This window comes from Alosa pseudoharengus, unplaced genomic scaffold (genome assembly GCF_046254945.1).
Source record: "Alosa pseudoharengus isolate Yale_2024_CS ecotype anadromous, Long Island Sound unplaced genomic scaffold, YU_APseudo_1.1 YU_APseudo_1.1_scf_2, whole genome shotgun sequence".
In the NCBI taxonomy this organism is placed as follows: domain Eukaryota; kingdom Metazoa; phylum Chordata; class Actinopteri; order Clupeiformes; family Clupeidae; genus Alosa; species Alosa pseudoharengus.
This window is the reverse complement of record NW_027468663.1, coordinates 7,207,095-7,231,742: the sequence shown is the minus strand read 5'-3', so window position 1 is coordinate 7,231,742 and position 24,648 is coordinate 7,207,095. Positions and strand designations below refer to the sequence as shown.

Here is a 24,648-nt window from a genome sequence, read left to right as displayed (position 1 = left end):
CCCGGTGCTGTCATCACCATGTGTGTGGCTAATAGCTACTTGATAGGACCTACAGGAACATGCCGTTAATTAGGCAGCTGACCAGTTAGTCAGCATATCTTTTTTTTTTGTGCTCATTAGTGGGCATGATGAAATATGTGTATTTTAGCAGTGCGAGGTTAAGGCAGCGATTTCTTAAAGAACCACTATTAATCTTGCAGAATCCATAGCGCTAAAAAGCCACAGAACCAAACCTGGATCACATATCCTCTGCACACAGCCAAGATGCAACTTATCCCTGGTATTTTATTTTTTCATATCATGCCTTCGTAATGCTACTTTCCCTCTGAATAAAACAAGATGTCCTAGCAGGTTGGAGACATGGTAAATATGAATGCGTTTTTTGTTAGCTATATTGTCGTGAGTGGTCAGGCACTTGGAGCCCATTCTGGTGTGTGTGTGTGTGTGTGTTTGTGTTTGTGTGTGTGTGTGTTGGGTCCCCTGCCACAGCCGGTAGGAAGCACAAACTGTCGTTTCCCCCCGGCCCCTCCCGTTGCACCCTGGGAGGTGGAGCAGTGAAGCGGGCGCTCTGCTCTGCGCTGTGCTGGGGGACAGATTGTCCTCCCCCCCAGCGGGCCACAGGGGACGCGGGCCCAGCCAAGGCCCCGGGCGGATCCACCTTCCTGTTTGCGCGGCCGCACCTGACCTGGTCACCCCGTCTTTTCCTCTCTCTCTCTCTCTCTCTCTCTCTCTCTCTCTCTCTCTCTCTCTCTCTCTCTCCCCCCGCTCCACGCGGCGCGCAAGGAAACGCCTGAGGCTATTAGACGCACTGCAAGGGATTCTCCATATTCACTGTGTAGCCAAAGGAAGGGCACAGTCAAAGACCTCAATTCTTTTGTCGCCATGTTTTCACTGTTGACCGTCTACAGTAAATGTTATAATATTACTATTTATTTACTATTAGATTTGACTATTTGTGTGAGACTGCTATGCATTTTCTCTAAGCACTCCACAAAATAGCCACTTGTTAACGGTGGCGATCATAAGCTTTTAGGAAGATTAATGTGAAATGCAACTTCTAATCCTTCCCCTCCAAACCCCCACTAAAAATCCGCTGAAGGAAGGCGTGCTGGACGCAAGCCTGGGATCAGTAATGGAATCCTTCACTTCACCTCGTCTGATTTTCCTGCATCGTCTCATGGAAAGAAAGACAGAGAAAGAGACAGAGAGAGAGAGAGAAAAGGGGAGAGAGAGACAGGGAGAGAGAGAGAGAAAGGGGAAGGCAGTGTAAAGGATGACTGACTGCCCTACTTTTCCTTCTCCAGCCGTTCATTTGTCTGACTTTCCTGGGCAGCCACCAGCGCGCTGTGATTTCTGGGACATTGACCAAATGCTCCTGTCTGTGCTGGGGGACGTGGGTAATGTGGACAAAGTAGCTGACGGCCGGCCGCCCGCTCCCCTGTGGTCAGAGAGAGGCAGAGACAGAGGGAGAATGGGAGAGAGACGGAGGGCCGTACGATAATAGACATCTTTGACGCTGTAACGGATCTGCGCAGGCTCTCATAAAAGCCCTCCGACAGCCGATCCGCATGTTGTGTGTGTGTGTGTGTGTGTGTGTGTGTGTGTGTGTGTGTGTGTGTGTGTATTTGTGTGTGTGTGTGTGTGTGTGTGTGTGTGTGTGTGTGTGTGGTGTGTGTGTGTGTGTGTGTGTGTGTATTTGTGTGCTTGTGTTTTGACGCTGGCCGTCAAGGCGAGCGTGATGTTACAGGAAGCTTTGCCGTGCGGCTGCTCACTGCTCAAGCGTTGCCCTGCCCCCCCCCCCCCCCCCCCCTCCCCTCCACTGCCTGTCTTCTCCAGTGGCATGGCAGATTTGATTGATCTATGGCAAGACCCACGCGGGGGCCTGACATTTCTCAGTGATGTGTAAAGAAGCATATTGTATTTGCTTAGGGAGAGGGAGAGAGAGGGAGAAGAAAAGAGAGTGAGATAGAGAGGAGGAAGGAGAGAGAGAGACAGGGAGAGAGAGAGAAAGTGCTTGTTGGGTGTATGTGGGAAAGGAGCTGATGAAGAGAAAGAAAACAGAGTCTGTGAGTGTAAGTGTGTGTGTGTGTGTGTGTGTGTGCATGGGTGTGTGTGTGTGGTGTGTGTGTGTGTGTGTGTGTGTTTGTGTGTGTGTGTGTGTGTGTGTGTGTGTGTGTGGCAGACAGATATAAACCAGGTGTGACAATCAGCCCTTTTGACCACAGATGACACCAGGTGAAGAAGATGCACACAAAGCTAAAAATGTACACTATCTCTAAAAAATATGAAGAAACACTACTCAGTAGTTTTTCCTGTATGTGGTTGAACACAGCCGTATGATAAATCTGTCTATATAAAGGGTTTATTGCTATTAAAAACTATGCTGCTGTTGTGTGGCACTATTTCCTACCTGCTATCGTTGCTCCAAATGCAAGATAGCTTCCCTCTAGCCCCCGAGACAGCCGAGTCCGCGTATAGCAGTGATTAGCCTCAAACCTGCCTGAATTACAAATGATGGAACAAGAATAGGAATTAGCCCTTAAATTTAAATCACTTTCAGAGGTTCTCTGCTAAACAAATGGCTCTCTGGGATCTTATCATTAGATCTTAACTGCAAGTGTCAGACATAGCACAGCACATGACATTGTATTGTTCAAACAGCGTGTTCCAGGGAATGGTGCAGGCTTTGTGGTGACACATCAGCCATCTCTGGGGACTTGCTCACCATTTTATTTCCGTGACTGTTAAAGGATTTATTTCGCGCAATATGAACTGGGGTCACGTATTATATCAGACAAGTTGACAGTTCTTTTAAGCTAATGAATCAATGCATGCCTCATGCAAGCATGAGGTAAAAGCACATACACACATGCACACGCATCCACACACCCCCCCCCCCCCACACACACACACACACACTGAGAATTGGATGAAATGATTTATGTATCTATGGACATAAAAGTCTAGTCTGTTTATTAGCATAGTATGTACATTTATGGAGTATTTATATCTCTTATAAAGTGTGACTTGAAGTGTCACTCTCAATACATTAACATGACAGTTAAGCAGCAGAGATACAGAGTCACTTTATATGCCATCACGTGGTTTAACAGCTTTATATCTCAGATGCAAATCTGCTGTGGAGGTTTATTCTCAAAGTACTTTGTTTGAAGTTGCTGGAGTTTACTCATTACCGTGTTTTGAGTGAGGTGAAAACAGACTGTGACTGCTGCCAGATTGAAACAGGTTCCCAGGTATGTCTGAGTGTCAACATCTGAAAATGGGCATACACCGACAGTCCCTTAGGAGAGGCATGACACATGCGACAGGAATACTTCACCACCTTAGTGGCGGGAAGAAGAAACAAGAGTGAAAAAGAGAGGGTCTGAGATGGACACCCTCGCGTCTAATGTGTCAATCTTCACACAGTCCTGGCTCACCAAAAAGAAAGGTGATTGTCTCACCTTTTCTTTCCCATTCCTGCCGTTGCCATCCACTAGCAGGAAAACAAAATCTTCTTCCTCGCTGTACAGCACAGCAATTAGCACCAAAATCACGCCACTACAAAGTTGGTAGCTTAGTTCCACTCATTAACTTCCTCTCAGCATACCACTCCACCTGTTAGCCCCCCCATTTTTTTCATTTTCTGTCTCTTCCACTCTTTCTTTCTCTCTCACCCCTCTTATCTCCTTCTCTACCTTGCATTCTCCCCTTTCTTTCTTTCTTTCTTTCTTTCTTTATTTCCCTCACTCATGTTGTAGTTCCCTTCTGTTCTTGCTATCTCTTCCTGCATCTTTTGAGCTGTGGCTGTCACCAAGAGCCGTCCAGTCTGGAAACAAAAGGGCTAATGTACTGGCGTTGGCGCAGGTCTGGAAACAAAAGGGCTAATGTACTGGCGTTGGCGCAGGTCAGTGTGGCTCGCAGTGGGTTCCGTCCGAACCATATGCATGTCAGTCAGCTAGCCAGCCCGTAGACCAGGTCCCCCTACACACACACACACACACACACACACACACACACACATACACCCACTCTTATTTGAGCAAGGCTGTTTGCTCAACCAGGGCCAGGACTATATAAGGGTGCAGCGGCAGTTGAGTCAGGCCAATGGGAAGGTGGAATATTATACAAGGCTGAAGACGGGACGGTGAGGGTCATATGAGTTTAGTCTGGATGTGCTTTGAGAAATGACGGGTACGTCTCTGGAAGTCCAATCTCCTCACCAGAAGGGAGGGAAGAGTAGGGGAAAGAGATACTCAGCAGAGAGCAGCAGAGTGTGTGAACTCCCCTACACCTCCTCCTCTACGCCTCCTCCTCTACACCTCCTCCTCTACGCCTCCTCCTCCCCTACCCCCCTTGTGTGGTATCGACGCGGGGTAGGCTCCTCTTTAGCGAGACGCTCTACGTCTTTGACACACTCCTCCATGTTGCTATTTTGCTGGCAAACGCTCCCCCAACAAAACAGATGTCAAATGAGTTTCCAGCTGTCCCCGCGTGAGCCTAGCAAATGTGTTGTTTTGTTCTGAGCTGTACACGTTTAAAACAAGAGACAGACAGAGAGGGAGAGAGAGAAAGAGAGAGAGAGGGGGGGGGGGGGAGAGAAGGGAAAAAACTCAAAACAGCGTCGGGTCCTAAGATGGAGGTCTTCCTCCCAGGACGTGACAGGCTGTTGGCTGGAGGACGCTCAGGAAGGCTTTGGCAGGCCAACAAAGACAGCCCTTCAGCTGCAGGGTGTAGGTTTTCAGGCCCCAGCATCCCCTTTGGCAGCGGCACAGAGAGCGCTGTCGTGCACACGGGCTCCTGGCCCGCGAGACGCTGGAAGTGAGGCCCTGCTCTTTTATTTACTCAGGCTGCCGGGGCCCGGGCATTTCTCGTCTGGGTGAAGGAGGGGAAAAACATGTCGAGAAAAAAAAAAAAAAAAAACGCCCTGCACTCTTTTCCTCTCAGGTCCCCCGGGGCAATCTGTGCTCTCATCCGCCGGTGTTCACACACTCGTCTCTGTCTCTTTCTCTCTCTCTCTCTCTCTCTCTCTCTCACTTTCTCAATGTGTGTGTGTGTGTGAGTGTGTGTGTGTGTGTGTGTGTGTGTGTGTGTGTTGCACATGTCTGTGTGTTGACTGTTGCATCCTGTTTTCTCTCTCCCCATTCAAAGTAGAGATACTGAAAGTTATTTTGCTTAATATCACAACCTTAAAATTATGCTTTTAAATATGACATATTGAGGAATAAAATTTTGATGCACCACTGGCAGTAACAAAAGAAGAAAAATAAACGAAAGCAAAAGTTTTCATTTGTTGATACTGGTCAAGTGGGGCATGATACTCTAGTCTCTGCTGTTAAGAGATATTTTGTTTTGAAGCAGTCATAGACAGCTTTTTTACTCGCTGCAGTTAAGGCTCCTTCACAGGAAACTGTATTCGTAAACCGCCAGTCATCAGTCATGAAAAATAAAAAGCACTAAAACACTGTGCATTTCTGTGCTGTGGTCCAGGCCTCCCTGGCATGGTGAGCCCGTGTCAGCCTGGCACGATGCCCGGGGCTGGGAGGTTTCCGGGAGGCCGGCTCGGCGGTGAGGAGGTAGCCGTCAATGTGCCTCTTTCAGCAGTTTGAAGGAACAGGGGGATGCCCCCTGACCCCATCTGTTTCCTGAAGATAGGCCACAGCGGGTTAAGTACTCGTTGAGGGGCATGTTGTCCTGACAGAAAGCAGATATCTACAGCAAAAAAAAGACACAAAAAAAAAAACACTCCAAGAGACTGGCCTGTCCACTGAAGGACCGAGCAGAGGCTACGTCCAGACAGCCAGCTTTATGCCTTCCCTCGGCCGCCTCATAAATCTCAGCAGCTTCCCCTTGTTTTTCCTGTTCTCAGCTTCGCCTTTTGACTCGCTGTTTTCCAAAGAGTAGGAATTGCAGTGTTTTATTTAAGTGCGGAAGTTCACAGCACTTAGAATTCAGCTGAGGAAGTAGTGGCCTGTAACCTTTTGAACTAGGCAAAGCAGTGCGCTGGGTGTATTATGGAGTTTTGTCAGATTTTTTTGCTTTTGTTCCTGTGCTCAATGTGCACACTATGCTTTGAGATAGATACTGTGTGGTGAAAGATAAGTGTGAATGTGTGTGTGTGTTAGTGTGCATATGCCTGTGCGCATGTGCGCGTCTGTGTGTGTCTGTATGTATGTGTGTGTGTGTGTGTGTGTGTGTGTGTGTGTTTGTGTGTGTGTGTGTGTGTATGAATGTAGGCTACCTGTAAAAGAAAAAGGGGGATTCACTGACAGTTGCCCAGTTACCTCAGGTCACGGGCTGCACCTGTCCGTCCTTGGTCGAGCCTGGTAGGGCGTTCTCTCCTCTCCAGCATCCCTGCCTCTCTCCATCCCCCCAACCCTGCCCCGCTCGCTGGCCCCTGGCACGGGCTACGAGAGGGCAGTGCCAGATAGCCAGTGCCCCCGCTGTAGGGATGCCTCTGTGCCGTTAGGACTCGCTCACACACTTGTGCCAACATTGATGAACTGGCCATGAATGTGTACGCCCATGCAGTATGCAGGAAACTGCTATTCTGTTTTTTATATGTATATTAGAATATATTATTGTTATTCATAGTAGTAGCAGAAGTACTACTATTAATACTACTAATAAGAAAAAGAAGAAGAAGAAGCTTTTCTTTCAAATACACACTTACATCCATTATGACCATTTCTATATTTTTATCAAAAGAGTTAAATATCTCTAGATTTTTAGTTCTAAAATAGCTATATTTCTTTACTTCAATGTGTGGTCATTGTGGGGTCTTTTTTGTAGAAACAATCCAAGTGATTGTTAAAGAATAATAGAGGTATTCTAATTTACCTCACGCAGGGCATCCATCTTAGAGCAGCCAATAGCGTCGAGCTGGGTGAAAATGTCAGATTACTTTTTGAGTCGCAGTGGGTTTAGTCATTACATGACCACCTACAAGGTTAATTGTGGTAAAAGCATTTTAATTTTCTTGTACTTCTTTCCCCCCTTTAATTATGCTCTAAATTACTTATTCAAATGTACTTTTTTGAAATGACTCCTAAAGTGAGGTATTATATGAAAAAGTGGCCATGTTTAAAGTTCCATTGCAAATTAGAAAGAAAGAAAAGAAGGAAAAATAGCAACTCGGCATTGTTGGTTTCCACGGTGTGCTTTAAATGATCTTCTTCCATGTCTCTTTCTCCCTTCCCACCTCTTCGAGCCACACAAACACCAACAGATTGACACACACAGAGTGTGTATATCCTCTTCATTTTTTCTAACAGGAGATTCCATGAAAAGAACACACAGTACCTTATGCACTGTAATGGCCTATGCTTTATGTGTGTGATCACTTGTAGTGTAATTGTCTTCCATTCTCCCATTCCTGTCATTGTAGACGGAGCTGACCTTGAGGATGACCCTTCCTGCTCTTGGCCTGCATCTTCGCCCTCCAGCAAAGACCAGACGTCCCCCGGCCACGGCGATGACTACGACTTTGGTGAGGAGGAAGGCGTTCCCGGCCTTCCCTACCCCTGCCAGTTCTGCGACAAGTCCTTCAGTCGCCTGAGCTTTCTGAAGCGTCACGAGCAGAGCCACGGCGACAAGCTCCCCTTCAGCTGCACCTTCTGCAGCCGCCTGTTCAAGCACAAGCGCAGCCGCGACCGGCACGTCAAGCTGCACACCGGCGACAAGAAGTACCACTGCGGCGAGTGCGACTCGGCCTTCTCGCGCAGCGACCACCTCAAGATCCACATGAAGACGCACGCCTCCAACAAGCCGCACAAGTGCCCCGTGTGCCGCCGCGGCTTCCTCAACGCCAGCTCGCTCCACGGACACATGCAGGTGCACGAGCGCGGGGCCAAGGAGGGCGTGGGAGCGGGCGGCCGGGCCGAGACGCGCAAGTGCAGCCGCTGCGAGGAGGGCTTCGACGTGCCCGAGGAGCTGCAGCGGCACATCGCCGAGTGCCACCCGGAGTGCTCGCCGTCGGACGACGCCGTCCTGGGGCCCGGGCTGCAGTGCATCTACTGCCACGAGCCCTTCGGCGACGAGGGCACGCTGCTGAGCCACATCGACCAGGCGCACGGGCGCGACCGCGACCGCAAGGGCCACACGTGCGCCGTGTGCTCCGAGCACTTCGCCACCGTGGAGGAGCTCTACGCCCACATGGACGTCCACCAGCTGCCCGAGTCCAGCAACCACAGCAACAGCCCCTCGCTGCTGACGGTGGGCTACACGTCCGTGTCCAGCACCACGCCCGACTCCAACCTCTCCGTGGACAGCTCCACCATGGTGGACGTGGCGCCGCCGGTCCCCAAGACCCGCGGCCGGAGGAAGAGGACCGCCCAGCACGCCTCCGACATGCCTGGCCGCTTGGCCAAGCAGTCCAAAACCGCCTACAGCTGCATCTACTGCAACAAGCAGGTGTTCTCCAGTCTAGCCGTGCTGCAGATTCACCTGAAGACCATGCACCTGGACAAGCCGGAGCAAGCCCACACCTGCCAGTTCTGCCTGGAGGTGCTGCCGTCTCTCTTCAATCTCAACGAACACCTGAAGCAGGTGCACAACGCCGAGGACCCCTCCGCGCTGCTGGCCACGCTATCGGACGCCCTACTTCAGTGCAACTTCTGCCCGGAGGTCCTGGGCGACCTCAACGCCCTCCAGGAGCACATCCGCTGCTCGCACGGCTTCCCCAGCCCCGTGGCCAAGGAGAGCAACGCCTTCTTCTGCCCGCAGTGCTTCATGGGCTTCCTGACCGAGGCCACGCTGGACGAGCACGTGCGCCAGACCCACTGCGACACGGGCAGCCTGCGCTTCGACTCGCCGCTGGCGGTCAGCTCCAAGGACCCCATCGTGGAGGTCTACTCCTGCTCGTACTGCACCAACTCGCCCATCTTCAACAGCGTGCTGAAGCTCAACAAGCACATCAAGGAGAACCACAAGAACATCCCGCTGGCGCTCAACTACATGAACAACGGCAAGCGGTCACTCAGGGCCCTGAGCCCCTCGTCCCCCGTGTCCGTGGACACGGCTCTGCTCAAGCACGCCACTCAGTCCTCGCGCTCGGCCAGTGAGTTCATCTGTAACCAGTGCGGCGCCAAGTACACCAGCCTGGACCTCTTTCAGACCCACCTTAAGACGCACCTGGACAGCGTGGTGCCGATGCTCACCTGCCCGCAGTGCAACAAGGACTTCCCCAACCAGGAGTCCCTGCTGAAGCACGTGACGGTGCACTTCACCATCACCTCCACCTACTACATCTGCGAGAGCTGCGACAAGCAGTTCACCACCGTGGACGACCTGCAGAAGCACCTGCTGGAGATGCACACCTTCGTGTTCTTCCGCTGCACGCTCTGCCAGGAGGTGTTCGACTCGAAGGTGTCCACCCAGCTCCACCTGGCGGTCAAGCACAGCAACGAGAAGAAGGTGTACCGCTGCACCTCGTGCAACTGGGACTTCCGCCACGAGACGGACCTGCAGCTGCACGTCAAGCACAGCCACCTGGAGAACCAGGGCCGGGCGCACCGCTGCATCTTCTGCGGCGAGTCCTTCAGCACCGAGGTGGAGCTCCAGTGCCACATCACCACGCACAGCAAGAAGTACAACTGCCGCTTCTGCAGCAAGGCCTTCCACGCCATCATCCTGCTGGAGCGCCACCTGCGCGAGAAGCACTGCGTGTTCGAGGGCAAGGCCCAGAACTGCGGCACCAACGGCTCCACCTCGGGCGGAGGCGACCCCGTGTCCAAGGACGACCCCGAGCTGCAGGGCCTCATGGGCAACAGCCACGGTGGCAATGGAGGAGGAGGTGGAGGAGGAGGTGGAGGAGGAGGTGGTGGTCACGTCGGCGCCGGGGAGTCCCACAACAGCCACGACGGCAGCGAGGAGGACGTGGACACCTCGGAGGTGATGTACAGCTGCGACATCTGCGGCGCCTCGTACACCATGGAGTCCCTGCTGACCAACCACCAGCTCCGCGACCACAACATCCGGCCCGGCGAGAGCGCCATGCACAAGCGCAAGGCCGACATGATCAAGGGCAGCCACAAGTGCAACGTCTGCTCGCGGACCTTCTTCTCCGAGGCCGGACTTCGCGAGCACATGCAGACCCACCTGGGGCCGGTCAAGCACTACATGTGTCCCATCTGCGGCGAGCGCTTCCCCTCGCTGCTCACGCTGACCGAGCACAAGGTCACCCACAGCAAGAGCCTGGACACGGGCAGCTGCCGCATCTGCAAGATGCCGCTGCAGAGCGAGGAGGACTTCCTGGAGCACTGCCAGATGCACCCGGACCTGCGCAACTCGCTGACCGGCTTCCGCTGCGTTGTCTGCATGCAGACCGTCACCTCCACGCTCGAGCTCAAGATCCACGGCACGTTCCACATGCAGAAGACCGGCACCATGTCCACCAACCACCCGGTCGGCCGCACGCATGTCATCCCTCACCAGCACAGTCAGCACCACCAGGCTCAGAAGCTCTTCAAGTGCGCCTCGTGCCTGAAAGAGTTCCGCTCCAAGCAGGACCTGGTCAAGCTGGACATCAATGGACTGCCCTACGGGCTGTGCGCCGCTTGCGTGAGCGCGGCCGGCAGCAAGAGCTCCAGCCCCACCATGAATGGAGCCAAGCAGCAGCAGCAGCAGCAGGGAGCCCCAGTGTCCTCGGGGACCGCGGGCTCCTGGGGCCCTGGAGGAGACAGCCCCAGCGACGCCAAGGGCAAAGCCGCCTCCTCTTCGGCCTCATCCACATCCTCCTCCTCGTCGGCGGCCGCCAAGACCCGCTGCTCCAGCTGCAACGTGAAGTTCGAGTCGGAGGCCGAGCTGCAGACGCACGTGCAGACGGTGCACAAGGACCAGGCCGGGGACGGCAGCGGCCAGCTCCGCACCCCACAGGTGTCCCCGATGCCCAGAGTGAGCCCGGCGACGACCGACGAGGTGAGAATCACAAGTAACGCCATCCCATCGGGGAGTTCGGAGAATGTCACTTTGAAAGTTATTTTGAGGCTGTGGCACAGGCTAGAATGGAATGCAAATGTAATGCTAATAGATGAAGTGAGACAAAGGCACTAATGCCAGATGCTGTGATTATATTTTAGAATTGTCTTCAGATCATTTTAGTTTCATTCCACTTCAGTGTTTAAGAATTTCAAAAGTTCTTTGTATGATGTTTTTTCTTTGCACTTAGAAGAAGACCTACCAGTGCATCAAGTGCCAGATGGTCTTCTACAGCGAATGGGACATTCAAGTCCATGTTGCCAATCACATGCTTGGTAAGTGAATCCTTTCATCCATTCTTACTCTCAAACATTAGCGGCATGGTAACATAAAATATAGTAAAACCCAAACGCTTTATAGAACTCTAAAACTCAAATGCTCTATATAACTCTTCTGCTCGATTTATATGGAGACCTAACGGTCGAGCCTCGATTTCGTGTAACCCAATGCATTGGGTTACTATATCTAACCCAACGCTGGGTCAAATCTACCCAAAACATCATCCAGATGCCTTGACCCAGCATTTGGGTCACTGAAACAACCCAGCAGTTTTTAGAGTGAATGCTTAATAGAAATGATTCTGTACAAACCAATAATTTTTCAGGCAACCATTATGATAAGTTTCCAGATTAATGCTGTCTGAGAGAACACAATATGTGGTTTCTCTTTGGTTAATTAATTTTTACAGTGGCATGCTGTTAATTTTTGACTGCACAATTTTGAGCAATGTTCTCTGCTTTTAGTTACTGTTATTTATACAAAATTATATGTAGTCAGGCAACAACACAATCATCAATATCAATTGATTAATAATTTAATACAAAAGGCGTCAACAATTACATTGAATGTCTGTTATCCATATATCCATTGGGTTTTGTTTTGTTCATATGGGCCTAATAGAGCAGAGTTGTGTGCTGGGTGGCAGCCCTCAGGGTTGTTTTTACCCAGAGTCTGCTCTTATGACCTTCATGTGGGTGGTTGTGGGACTGGATGATGGTTATAGCCACCAAATCCTGGCTGCTTGCGCTGGGAGGAAAGAGCAGCATGATAAAGGAGGCATTTAACAGTGCAGACTCGCTGAGGTTTGCCTGACACCCTTCCCGGACAGGAGGACAATGGGGAAGAAAACATTGTCCCAGATGGGAACTGCTTTTCTGGCAACGTTGCATTTTCATCCCATTTTATGCCCGAGTCAGCAGGCCAGCCCGTCCATTCCGGCAGGAGAGGGACGTTGAGAATGGTCAGGGCCAATCACGCTAGATTGCTGTACAACCCCAACTTGACCCATGGTTGTGCTTAGTCTATTGTTCTCTGAGGACTGGGCTACTGTAAATGGACAGTTGTTGGACAGATTATATGTAATACACTCAGCTGCAACCTGCCTTTACTGTAATGTGATTGCCATCCTTGTTCATCTAAGGGTTATACATGTCATTAGGGATGATGGAGAGCCCATTAGCATCACAAAGACATGTAATCTTTGTCATGAGTGCTGACTAAATGTATATGGACCATGTACAACACTTTGGTTTAAAACTTGTGTGTAGTGTGTTGAAGAACTCTGATGTCTGCCATAGGAATACCACATAAACACTGACTGTTTAGTTTATTTGTTTGTTTATTTATTTATTTATTTATTTATTTATTTATTTATTTTTATTTATTTTTTTTGGGGGGGGGTGGTTATGCTATTGCATGTGTCTGACCTTTTTATGAACTGAATAACTGAATGCTTGCACATTTAAAATTCAACCAGGCACCAATTTGACTCTAACTCTAAATCAGACAGCTTGAATGTCAGAACAGAATGCCAGTGAACAGGAACTCTCATGAAAGTAGTTTAGTGGCAAAGCACACAGTTTTTAAGCCAGTGTGACCTTTGAGTCATGACACCTGCTCATAAGAATCATGCTCAAGCCTCTCCCTATGAGCAGGATAACGTTTGTCATCTGTCACTATTGGAAATGGTCTCTTCAAACCTCTTTGTGTTTGCCAATGTTATGAGCCATGCCACACATCCTGAATCACGCTCCTCCCGACTCATTTTTGCTTGTTCTCTCTCTCTCTTCTCTCTCTCTCTCTCCCATTCTCTCTCTCTCTTTCCCATTCTCTCTCTCTCTCTGTCTCTCTCACACACACACACACACATACACACACACACACACACACACACACACACACACACACACACACACACGCATCATTGGTATTCAGGTAGAATAATTGGAAGGAAACTCAGAATTCAAACAGACATCCCTCCTTTGCCAGCGGTACGTGGGTGTCTGAATTCCAGTCTCACCAGCCTTTAGTCATTCATTTATTCTGCTTGTTTGGTGGGTCTTTCATTACTCTGCATTATCTGCTTTCTTCAGTGGGAGCGAGGCTCATTGATCTGGAACCGAACTGCCTCTCTGTTTGGGACGCTCGCCTAGGCGGTGTCAGCAGGCAATTCTTTCAGGAGCGGAGCGCACTTGCACTGCATAAACAGGCTCAGGCGGATTTTTGTCTTGCCCCCCTACCCCCCTACACCCCCGCTTCTACCTCTCCCATCCCACCAACCCCTTCTGGATGGGTGTGAGTGTAATTTGAGAGGAGGTGTGTGTGTGTGATTTCCCTAACCTGACTATAATGTCTTTCTGTGAGTGTGTGAGAGTGTGTGTGTGTGTGTGTGTGTGTACTGGTGTGTGGTGATGCGGAGTGTATCATTGGTGTGGAGCGAGATTGATCGTCTCGCTAGTGTGAGAGTCGCAAGTCTGTGTTAGTGTATGTGTGAAAGCGTGCACACTGATGGCTAACAAGACCTTGTAATTATGGATTCAGGGTCAGCTTTTACAAAAATTAAGTTAGAAAAGGGCATTATTAGATAGGATAGGAGAGGGAAAGAGGGACAGAGAGAGAGAGAGAGGGAGAGAGAGATGGAAAAAGGACACATCCCCAAACAATTTGGCCTTTCAGGTTTGAGCAAAGAAGACTGTCATTAATTGGTTGAGGAGCTCGAGTGGAAATGATCCCAGCGATACTAAAAAGAATATTTGCATATAAAATTGATGAGAGTCAACGTCAATCGGCGTGGGTCTAATAAGCGAGTGAGGAGCAGGCCTCCACTGCAGTCCCTCAACGGCAATGGGGGTTAAAACTGGACCGGACCATAATTACCGCACACCCACTTTGAGCCAAAAAACAGGGGAAAAAAACATAAAGTCCTCATTTGGAAAAAGCTCTAAATACCTTCTCCCCTGAAAAAGGGACACTCTCTCCTTTTAATGGCCATCTGCACAGGAGAGGCGAAACGGGAGGCCGGGGTCATCGGCGCTCAGCTGTCACCGTTATTAGCGTAGGTAATGGGGCAGGCGCTCGACTCTTTAGGGGTACGACCGCCGCCAGCGTCACCCCCCCCCCACCACCACCACAACCTTCTCCTCCTTCACCGCTCTTTTCTGCGGTGTCGGTTTGACCGAGATGACTATATATAGCGAGGCGTGGTGACATAACGACCCCGCGGTGCACAAAGGGCGTGGTCAGCATTGCGAATAAAAAAATTAGTGAGCGCACGTTACGCTGAGTTAAACTGTTGCCATCTTTGAAACACGATAATGCTCAGGAAGAAAGCGTCGTCATCTCTCCGGCCCGCACCAGCACATTGCTATCCCATACTCCCTGCTCCCCCCCCCACAGAGAGCCACTGCGCCTGTCATTTGTGCTTCCGCCAGAAGCAGTTTGATGCATGGGCATTATGCTCAGATGCCGACAGAGCCCCCCGATCGCCGGCAGAAAAGCACAGCTTTGCCGCGTAGCTGCTAAACATTTAACATGATAATCAGGTACATTGCTGGAGAGGGTGCAATGTGCGGCGAGCGGGCAGGCAGAGCGGGCAGGCAGAGCAGGCGGACAGGGTGGAGGGAGGGCTCGCTGGTGGGCTCAGCGAAGGCCGAGCTTGCCAGGAGCCCCCTGCGTGCCCCTGAGATGGAGGCCGTAGCCTGCTAGGACCCAGATGGATCCCTCCACATTTGCTGTACAGCTGGTCGCTCTGTTTGGGGACCTGATGTGATACTCCAATCAAGGCAGCAAAAAAAAAAAATTGATATTGCCACCAACCAAGGAGCAATTTTATCGTGGGCCAGAAGACAGCTGGCCACTCTTTAGTTTGGAGTTTTCTGGCATGGCCGGCCGCGCCGTGCTCATGGTGTCCGTTTCTTTGCTATAGGAGAAGGGATTTACGCAGCCTTCAGCTGTTACGGGCTCCGTCAAATCTGTCATTTCTCCCCCTTCCCACCCTCCCGTGTTTATTTAAGATGTTGATTTAGGCTCTGGTTGTTCTCCACACAGATTTGAAGATTTGGTTGTTCATCGTCAATTTGCTTACAAACAAATATTTGATGTTTCATAATTAAATCTCTCAATCCAAATTCTGTAGGTTCACTTTGAGTTTGAAATATGAAATATTGTGGTGATAATAATAAAAACTGGGTGCGTGATGGTCTTGTTTTGTTGGTCAGGTCCAGTGTTTGTCAAAGTTAAAGGGTTGGATGACACATTTGAAGGTCTTTCCTTGACAGATAAGCAGGTTAGCGTTTGCCAGCGGGGCTTGGTTTCAGAATGCTCCTCTTTGACAACAGTGTGAACTATGACCCTCCCAGCTCCATGGGAGCCTGTTTTTCACCTGGCCGACCTGCTGGGCGAAAAGCCCTCGCTCGGATTTGAAGAACCCTGATGTGTAGCTCGGCACCTGCTGCTTAAACCAGACACACTGTCCAAAAGCCAAAAAATAAAATAAAATAAAAGATACTGGAAAAATAAAGGAATAAATTCTTTCCTACTTTGTATTTTATGTAGCTAAACAGAGGCGGCCAATGTGTCAGAGCTGAAGGACGGGCCGTCCGAGCTACCCCAAAACATGGAAAAGGCGCGGAAAATTCCAGAAAGCTGATTTGAGGGTCACCTTTAGCAGCAGTTTTTTTGGTCCGGTGACAGAGGCAAGCGACCAAGCCAAGGCAGCGAGGAGGCAGCGAGGAGGCCTCTGTGGCGCTGGTGGGCCACTCGGCCCAGCCGGAGCGGGATGGGATGGGATGGTGGGGCGGGGGAGGCTGGCAGGAGGCGAGGGCGGGCGGGGGGCGGCTGTGGGGTGGCTGGGGGGGTGGAGAGGGGCACACATTTGCTGTACAGCTGGCCGCTCTGTGTGAGGCAGCACCGTGGGCTGTTACCAAGCTGGAGAGGAGCGGGGAGCGAGCGAGCGAGGCCTCTAGCCCTCCGCCACTCTGTCCCCCTGCCTCTCTCTCCCTCCCTCTCCCCCCCCTCCCCTCCCTCTCTCCCTTTCTCTCTCTCTCTCTCTCTGGCCTTCTCTGCAGACAAAAAAACACCCTTTCCCCATTCTCAATCTGCTAGCCATTCCCTCTGTTAGATTAAGCCTAAATGAGTGTTTACATTAAGGAGAGGGGGGGAGAAGAGGAGAGGATTGTGATGCGTTGCCATGAGAGGGCTATAAATCGTGCTCGACGCGTTCGCCGGAACTCCTGGGAAGACCGCGGAGGATGTCTTGCTGACTGCTCGGGCTCTGCGGTCTCCCCACCACGGGGATGGCAGCCTGCTCCATCAGGGCCTTTGTGGAGATATGTGGGTGGGTGTGTCAAAGGGAGTCTTTCCTGGTGCCACAGTAACACACGGACAAATCACAATAAGTTGTCAGATGACTCACATGAACAAAGCATTGTATTTCTACCACTGAATGCCATTAGGAATGTATTGAAAAAGCACATAGAGGTATGCACAACATGACTCTCATGAATGTAGCGAGTTTTTCATAAATTACTCTTTCACTTTACAAGCTACAGTATGTTAGCATTCGAGTTGTGCTCAGTGACTGCCCTTAAACCTGCACAGCCCATTAAGCAACACAGTAGATACTTTATCCATGCCCAACTGCCATCTGAAGCAGAATCAATCCAGTGACACGCACAACCTGACACACCATGTCCAGGGAAAGGACAGAGTGAGAGAATGAATTAAAAAGAGAAGACAGAGTGAGAGAGAGAGAGAGAGGTCGGGAGAAACCATTCTGAGCGTACGCTACACTGGCCGCAATTTCCGCCTGCTTTTTATTAATTGGTGATTAATAACACCTCTCCGTTCGTTAGCGCAGTCACCTCCCGCGCAGCCGAGTGTGCCGCTGTTAATGAGCAATTACGCGCACCTTCCCGCTCGTTGCATTATACCTCTCGGAGACTAATGCGGCAGCCATGAGGGGAATGATAAAACAGCAGTGGCGCCCGTCTCTCCCACCAACACCCCACACACACCCCACTGAATATCTATTACCTCTAAGCCATGGTCAAAGTTTATTTTTGTGAACTAGCCAAAGAACTTGGTGGGAAATAGTAGAAATATAGTTAGTAGTATTGTTAATAGTAGAATTATTATTTTTCTCTCTCCCTTTCTTTCATTGAGTGGTTGTGTTAATTTCTGTGCTGTTAGCGGTAGGGGACTCTTTGTGCTGTTATGTGCTGTTATGGTCATTCCTTCACTGAAAAAAAAATCGAGACGAGAGAAATCCTTGATACTATTCACACGCACAATTGATGCAATCTCCCTTTGTTCCCACTACACTGTTTACCAGTGTAAGTAGCTTTACTGCATACTGTTTTTTACTGTAGATAGTATCCCTCAATACAGTATGTGTGCCAGTGTGTACGGTATTATGAAAATCTCTGCATTATTTATGCATCATCCATTTTTGACTCCATTGTTCGCAGAGAGTGCTGTACAGTTTTTTGTTGCAGTGCAGCGGGTGGCATGAGACTCTCTCTCTCTCTCTCTCTGTCCTTTTCTCTCTCTCCCGGTCCCTGTCCCTCTCCTCCTGTGCTAGCGGCCCCGGCCATGTTTTATTGATACGCAGGAAAAAGGAGGACGTGTGCATTACCACCCTTAATGCCAACCCTTGTTCTAAAGTACCCCCATAAATAGTGGATGATCAGAATTAGTCTTTGTGCTAGCGCAGGGCCCTCCGGGGGTGCCAAGGTGTCACGGAGGCCAGGGAAGCAAGCGCGCTCTCCTGAGCTCAGCTCGCCGCCTCACTGCCTCGCTACCTTCCACCCTCGGCAGGGGTTACTAAGCAGGCGAGCAGGGTGGGTGGGGGGCACTGGGGGCGCTGGGGATCCAGAGATATGGGGGGTGGGTGGGCAGTGATGCAGTGGAGTGGAGGGGATTGAGGGGGTTGGGAGGGGAGGGGGGGCTGCTGAAGGGGATGGGGGCAGTGCAAACAGACAGTACTGACTTCCGTAAAGGTCAAAGCTGCAACCCACACCGCTCAAATGCTCCGCCTGGGCCTTAGGGGGGAGAGAGAGAGGGAGAAAGGGACCGCGGCGCTGGCTCCCTCGGCCTCGGAGGCGGGCGGTGGCCAGAGGAGGATAAGGTGGGGGGAGACGGGTTAACGTTTCACTTAGCACCCCGCCGCGTCTTCCGCGGGACGTGACACCGGCGATGACAGCTCGTGTCAGTCGCGACAGCGAATGCAGTGGCTAGTTTCACTTGGCGAGCTAATTTACACATGTACGTGTCTGAATTCAAAGTTTCTCTGGTGTACTGGCTATTTACATGCCAGTCCAGTGACAAAGAGAAAAATCTCAGCTTCTGTCCTATCTGATGGCAGCTGTTATCAAATATCAAATATGCTGTCCATCACAGCATGGAAACAGTAGACATGAAAGGGGCACAAAGCCACCGTCTCGTTAGACTGTGGCTATTTCTGGTTGGCAAAGCACTGTGTAGCTGTGTATATGTAAGTGTATACATGCACTTGTGTGTGTTTGTGTTCACATTTGCACATTTACCACACTCAGGAGTCTTTGGTGCCCCCCCCTCCCCAGTACTGAGGCCCTAATAATAATGTGAGCAGCGTTGGACTTGATGCCCCTCCCGTTGGCGCGGCGCGCTGCCAGGCCCGCGTGGCTGGCCGCGGCAAGGTCAACAGCGCGGGCAGCGCCAGTCGCTGGGCTCCTGGAGGCCAGCGCGCGGGAGCGGTCCGCGCCATCTGTCTGCTCGGGCCTGCCATGCCCGCAGAGAACGTGCCGGAGAAACGCACTCACTCACACCCGCTCGCCTCGACACCGAGCTCATTGAGGTTCCGCCGCCGGAATGCCGATCCCTCGTTCCACAGGGCACGGTCCGTCCGGTGCGAACACCGCAAGGCTTTGCTAAAGGCAGCGGGCAGTGCGATCAGCCAGGTTTGTTATTGCGGCCTGGTGCATCTGATGCAAATGATGCAATTCAATACAATCCACCCGTCTGCAAAACAACTGTAGGACAGAGAAGCTGTTTGTCTTCAGGTCGATAAAAACAGAACCTGCTCTTGTACATGTACGGGGTCCAGTATAAATAAACAGGAAGGAGGAAGAAAAAAAAGGTTACACCGGTCGTGACTGAAAGTGCTGACCTCTAGGGGATTTGAAAAGCAGAGAGGAGGAGGGGGAGGATGGAGAGAGAGAGAGAGAGAGAGAGAGAGAGGGAGAAAAAAACAGAGGCATGTATCTGGCTGTCCTGTTGCGCTTGTCTTATTTCTTCACCCGAGCGGCTCGTGGGCTGTGGCTGTTTGCAGGCTTCATGTGGCGCTGTCCCCCTCCTCCACCCGCCCCGGCCTCTCTTGTTTTTCACCTTGCCGGGCCCCCCGGGGTCGGCCGGTGCAACGGGCTGCTGATTAGCCGCCCTCTCAGTGAAGACCTTTACCATGCCCTCTGGCCGCCGCGCCGGAACCCTGTGGAATGTTCCAAAGCTCTCTAATAGGTTTCAGGTGCTGCGGGCCAGTGGCCAGCCGCTACAAACGCCCCCCACCCCTCACACACACACACACACACACACACACACACACACACACACACCACCACCTCTACCGCACCACCATCAGCTCTTCCTGCTCCACTTCTCAGTGCATCCACTCCAAGTGGCACCATTTTTTTTTGTATTGGTGCTGTTGTTGTTTTCTGGTCTTCAGAGACTTGTGGGCAGACGTGTAGTAAGGCAGGCAGTCACTCAAGAGGTCAAATGAACGTGCATTGTCTCTATTTTTTGAACAAAGACAGAGTGTGCACAGGAAGGAAAGACCTTGATCAATAATGTCACAGTTCATGTTTTTAATCCAGTTTAAAACCACAGATGATTGATGTCACTTATTTTACATGTTATACATTATTCACTTCATCAGAATTGTGTGAAAGCAATGAGGCTCGGATTTCATGCATGATAAGGAACATCAATAACACAAAGGTGGTCCTTAGTTTTCTGTTTTAGTCCCATGATATATGACTCCAACAGAAACACATAAACAAGGGACTGTACTTTCTTTAAGTGTTTGGATATACAATAGCAATCTATAACAATGAACTCCTCCCTACTGCCTAAACATTGTGTGTGTGTGTGTGTGTGTGTGTGTGTGTGTGTGTGTGTTTGTGTGCGTATGTCCGTGTGTGCATGTGTGTGTGTGTATGTGTGTGTGTGCGCTTGTGTGTGCGTGTGCGCGTGTGTCCAGCATATGTGTGTGTGTTTTCTTGACCTCTCCGATGCGGCGGGCTGCCAGCTCCGTCCCCTTTCCTGAGCCCCTGGGGCCCTGCTGCTCGGCACACACTCCTCACACATGGGGTACAGAGCTAAAATCACACACACACACACACACACACACAGCCACAGCGCCACGCGATCGCCGATCGCAGACGTGCTAATAAAAATCTCTGTGCGCGCGTGGAAACATCTCTGCTCTCGCCGTCTCTTTGCTGAGCGTTTGATGCAGACGATGCGTTTGCATCATGGTTTTAATTGCACCGCAATTGCAGTGGAAGGCGAGGCGAGCGGCCCGTTGCATGGTGTGTGCCAGGTTGCATCATGGTAGGGAGCGCCTTGCTTGTGCGCTGGCTGAAAAATCGACTCATTGTGGGTGACGGAGGGGGTTGTTGTGTCTGTTTGTTCTGTTGCACTTTTAATGTGGCTCTCGGTTGAAGATGACAGGGGTGCCGCCGATCCCTCTTCCCTGAGTCAAGATGTGTGTTTGTGTGCACGCCGATCCCTCTTCCCTGAGTCAAGATGTGTGTTTGTGTGCACGGTGGAGTGCGGCGACGGCTGTCGCATATGTATTCGGCACTTTTTTATTTTTTTATTTTAATTCGGTGTGTTTTTTTTGCGTGTGCTGTCTCTGTGATATTTTTTTTCTGTTCCATGATTTGAAAAAAAAAATCTGTACGTGTCTGCAGTTCAAATATTCTTTTATACTGAGAGAACATCAGAGGAGTTGCCCTCGCATTCTGCTGAAACCTTACACTTTATTGTGTCGTGCAAATTTTTTTGTCGTCAATTATTGAGGAAATCATGCAGACACAAGCTCCAACTTGCATGCATCACTCACACACACACACACACACACACACACACACACACACACACATACACACACACACACACACACACACACATGCGTGTACATACACTCACTCACACAAAAAAGAACTGTGTTTCCAAGTACAACAGTTTTCCAGGTCCTCCTCCCTCCACTTTCTCTCTTTCCACCCAGAGCATTAGCCCAGAGTTCATTTTGAACATTGAGGCGACGTGGCCCTTTTGTCTTTCCATTTGCCCCCCCCCTCTCTGCACCAGGAGACGTAAACCTTAAGCCACTCTTCCACTGATTAATCTTTAACGTTTATAATTACTAATTAACTTAGTAAGAGACTTTTAATGTAGTCCTCTTTCAATAGGGAGCCGAGAGGACAACAGATCATTAGCTTCAATAATGAACGTGGAGGAGACAGATAATGGCTTGTGATATGCCAACACTGACAGTTATATTAAATGAGGCGGCGGTTCACGTGAAACGCCGCGGAGGATGGGCCCGGCAGAAGGGGGGCTGGGCTGGAGGAGGGAGGGGGGGGGTGGTTTGGAGTGGGGATTGGGAGAGGGACACGACACGAGAAGTCTGAGCGAGAGGCGGCGAGCAGCAATGGAGCGCTGGAGTGCGAAACTAGAAAGGCTTTCATGGAACATTACGCCATCCGTCGCCACTCCAAACTTTCTCAGTCCATTCACACATGGGCTAGAACAAAGCCACTAAGCTGCTAAGCTTATTGTTCTGTCAAGTAGTGTGAGGGGGTCACACATTTAATTTAGAAAATAGTTTTGTCAGATGATCATAGTTGCTACTGTCATTAACATTATGCAGGAGCACGCTGTGTCTTCTGTTTTTCATTGAAGTTAAATGCAGCCGATTGCTCTTGCTCTTAACCAGCTTGAACAGCATCTGTAGACATATGTCATTAGACATGTTAAGATAAAACCATTTTAATTACTGTTTCTTTTTCTTTTTCTCTCAGAGGGCTACCAAATGAGAAGCATCTCACATGAAAAATATTCTGTGTAGGTTGATGTAATTACCCTTAGCCCTGATTGTCTTTGAAGCTTTTGTGGACAGGCTATTAGAACAAAAGCCATAATGTCTGCTGTCCCTTAATGACGGTGCTACTACGACACCCCCCCCCTCCCCCAACACTGGCCCACTTCAGGGGAAGGTGCTTATGGCATAATGATTATTATCGTTAAGAAATATTAATGTGTTTAGCGCTTCTAACCCAGTCGCTCATATAGCCTGATATGTGAGGCACCTGAGGGGCGTCAGAGCCAAAATGGTTCCCGAAGACCCAGGACCCACCTTCCACCTGCTCACCACCCTCAAACCAGCAGAGGCTACACTCGTCCAGCCTCACACTGACTCAATCAGTGCCTCCCTTATTCATTCTGCTGGAGCTCTTTCTCTGTCTCAGAAAGCATGTGTGTGTGTGTGTGTGTGTGTGTGTGTGTGTGTGTGTGTGTGTGTGTGTGTTTGTTTATGGGGGTGTGTGGGCGTGTTTGTGTCTATTTGGTTTCTGTGTCAGAGTGCTTGTGTAAAAATCCTTGTGATTATTAAAATCAACCCAGTTTTTTTTTTATTTCTTAAACATTTCTCTCTTATACAATATTGGCATACATTAATTAGAGCTGTGTTATTCTGATGTGAATGGGAATGTCTGTTTTCCCAGTAGGGATGTGTGCCACATAATTATACAGTGAATGTTACCATTATCCCAGATGCTGCTAGTGACTAACAGCACTGCTGAGTTTGGGAGAAGCAGGGCTCGAGTCGAAGCTTGACATTATTCACGGTATCACACCAGCATGAGCTGGTTAACACCATAGTGTTTACAGCCTTTTATAATTATAAAGAGAGATCAAATATGGAGGCTGTTGTTGCATGATGCACAGGTATCGATCGTTTTGATTGAATATTGACATTTGTAACTTGTCATAGAATATTTATTTCATTGTTTTGCCAGATGTCATTTTAGATGAGGTATTTATTCGTAAGGGGCATTGGCAACTAAAAATATCCACCTTTGATCAAGCTGAATGATACTTTTGGTGAATGTCACCACATAATTGTCCTTGTGATATAAAAACTGTTCCACGTTCTCTCTCTCTCCTTACCCCTTACTACTGCAAGTCATTGAACAAAAAGCGAATAGAGGATGAGAAGAACTCGTATAAACACATCTCTCGAGATTTGCAATTTCCACAAACCATTGAATTTCCACAAAACGTTGAATTTCATGAATGTTTCTCCCCAACTCAACGTAAAAGCATAGACTAGTACTGTCACACGTCCAGACAAGAGGTGTGAGTGAGTATGTGTGTTATGTGTGTGTGTGTGTGTGTGTGTGTGTGTGTGTGTGTGCAGGCTCTCCCAGCGCCGCGCTGTGCAGTAGGCAGTCTGGCGCTGCTCCCCGCGTTTCAGGTTTTGAATCGCTGCTTCATTAAGACTTGGAAGGGTTTCCCGCGGTTACATTTAATCAAACGAATCTGTATGGCAGCCGCGCCCAATCAATCACAATCCTTAGCCAATATGCTTCGTACTGCAACCACCATGCTGGCTTGGACAAGAGTCAATTAAAGGGCTTTTTCTTCCTGTTCTTTCTCTCTTTCTCTCACTCACTCACTCTCTCTCTTTCTCTATCTCCCTCTCTCTCTCCTTTCTATCCATTTCTCTCTGTGTTGGTATGTGGGTCGCAATTCTACTGCAGTCCATTGCGTCTGTGTTAGTTATGAAGTGTGAAATGTGTTTCAGCATCAGCTCTATTTTGTAGATTTAAATTCCCTCTGGTATTGGCTTTGGCCTGCTCATGTGGAGATGTTTTTATTACTGTTTTGTTGATGCAGCCTTATATTGTCTATATTATTTGTTCATATATTTATATATAATTTTCTCTTTTTTTTCTGTCTGCCTGATATGTGTAAATGATGATAACTCTGCTGTTTTCCAGTGATTACCTTCCCCTGTTTTTGAGTTCAGGTTTTGAGAGCTGCATGTCTTACATTTGCATGAGTTGCAGGCTAATGATTGCGTTACACAGGTTTGCATATTATCCAACAAACTTGCTAGCATCCTTATTTTTCTTGTCAGTCACACACACACATGCGCCAACTCAAAAACACACATGCTCATGCAAAAATAAACACATTAATGCCCCATCTATAGCATAACCAGACCAGCGTCTGTCACTCATTTAGACACTGTTTACAAACATACACACACACACACACACACACACATGCATAGGCTCACAGACACCCAATTATTTACACCCATATTGTCTCTATGGTATTCTATAA

The 24,648-nt window shown here is 49.7% G+C and overlaps 1 protein-coding gene across 6 annotated transcripts in view; it reads left to right on the top strand.

Annotated features, from left to right (window-relative positions):
• The window catches only part of znf521 (zinc finger protein 521), a 104,959-nt gene that overhangs the window by 37,911 nt on the left and 42,400 nt on the right, over positions 1–24,648 (top strand). For 4 of the 6 annotated variants that reach the window (XM_076293518.1, XM_076293517.1, XM_076293514.1 and 1 more), the window contains 2 exons: positions 7,388–10,917; positions 11,168–11,252. In XM_076293518.1, the coding sequence (XP_076149633.1) occupies positions 7,744–10,917; positions 11,168–11,252 (3,259 nt within the window). In that variant the 5' untranslated portion in view covers positions 7,388–7,743. The remainder of the gene's footprint in view (positions 1–7,387; positions 10,918–11,167; positions 11,253–24,648) is intronic. The other 2 variants (XM_076293516.1, XM_076293515.1) reach the window with 1 other exon arrangement.